Source organism: Emiliania huxleyi (genome assembly GCF_000372725.1).
Source record: "Emiliania huxleyi CCMP1516 unplaced genomic scaffold EMIHUscaffold_7657, whole genome shotgun sequence".
Classification (NCBI taxonomy): domain Eukaryota; phylum Haptophyta; order Isochrysidales; family Noelaerhabdaceae; genus Emiliania; species Emiliania huxleyi.
Genome location: NW_005196270.1, coordinates 1 through 1002, shown reverse-complemented (window position 1 = coordinate 1002; position 1002 = coordinate 1). Strand labels below are relative to the sequence as shown.

The 1002-nt window shown below is 65.9% G+C and overlaps 1 protein-coding gene across 1 annotated transcript; it reads left to right on the top strand.

Annotated features, from left to right (window-relative positions):
* Nucleotides 1–423: 423 nt before the first annotated feature.
* Nucleotides 424–993, top strand: EMIHUDRAFT_258445 (hypothetical protein; the record flags this gene model as incomplete). Its single annotated transcript, XM_005760226.1, has 1 exon — nucleotides 424–993. A coding segment is annotated over one exon (570 nt), but the record flags the coding sequence as incomplete, so codon positions are not given.
* Between the last annotated feature and the right edge of the window lie 9 nt (nucleotides 994–1002).

The window sequence follows — 1002 nt, the reverse complement described above, 5'->3', positions numbered from 1 at the left end:
TCCGTCCCCTGCTCCAGCTTGGCCATGAGGCGCCGCGGCGTCCTAGTGAACTCGAACTTGAGGTATCCGAAACCAATGGAAGCTGGGCCTGCTGGGGGGGGTTCTCTCTGCTTGGTGGGGGATCAGCGGATCACGACAGACTTGAAATACCGCTGAAAACTCCCTCTGAGGAGCGGCTCGCGGGGCTTGCCTTGGCGTCTCAGAGGGTCCCCGTAGCCTCAGAGGCTGCGCCGAGAGAGGCTGGCTTGGCGGCACAGGCCTTCAGAGGGTCGGCCCAGGCACCCTCTGAGCCGCTCGTGGATGGCCTCTCTTGGCACAGAGGGTACCCTCTGAGACGAGCAGATCTGGGCCCCCTTGCCTCAGACCCCCCCCCCTCTGATGCAACCCCCTAGTGCGTTGTCTCAGGCCTTCGACCTCGCTCGTATGCTCTCCACGCTGGTCGCCGCGAGCGCATTCGCGCCAACGCATGGGCCGCTGCGCGGCTTGCAGCCGCGCGGCCGCGCTTCGGTGGCTCTTCAGGAGACGGGCACCTTCACCTCGGACGGCGCAAAGTCGCAGGTTGGGAACGACGCGTTTCTGAATGAGGACCTGATGGGGCGCGCGATCCGCGGCACGGGCGTCGTGTCCGACAAGAAGCTCAAGATCGGGGTGGTCGGCGCCGGCCTCGCGGGCATGGTCGCCGCCATGGATCTCGCGGACGCCGGGCACGACGTGGAGATCTTTGAGCTGCGGCCGTTTGTCGGTGGCAAGGTTTCGAGCTGGATGGACCGGGACGGCAACCACATCGAGATGGGGCTGCACGTCTTCTTCGGCTGCTACTACAACCTGTTCGGCATCATGCAGCGCACTGGCTCATACGACCTCATGCGCCTCAAGGAGCACACGCACACCTTCATCAACAGCGGCGGCGGCGTGGGCGCGCTCGACTTTCGCTTCCCTATCGGCGCTCCGGTCTCCGGGCTGCAGGCGTTCGCGCGCACGGAGCAGCTGGGCGTGAGCGAC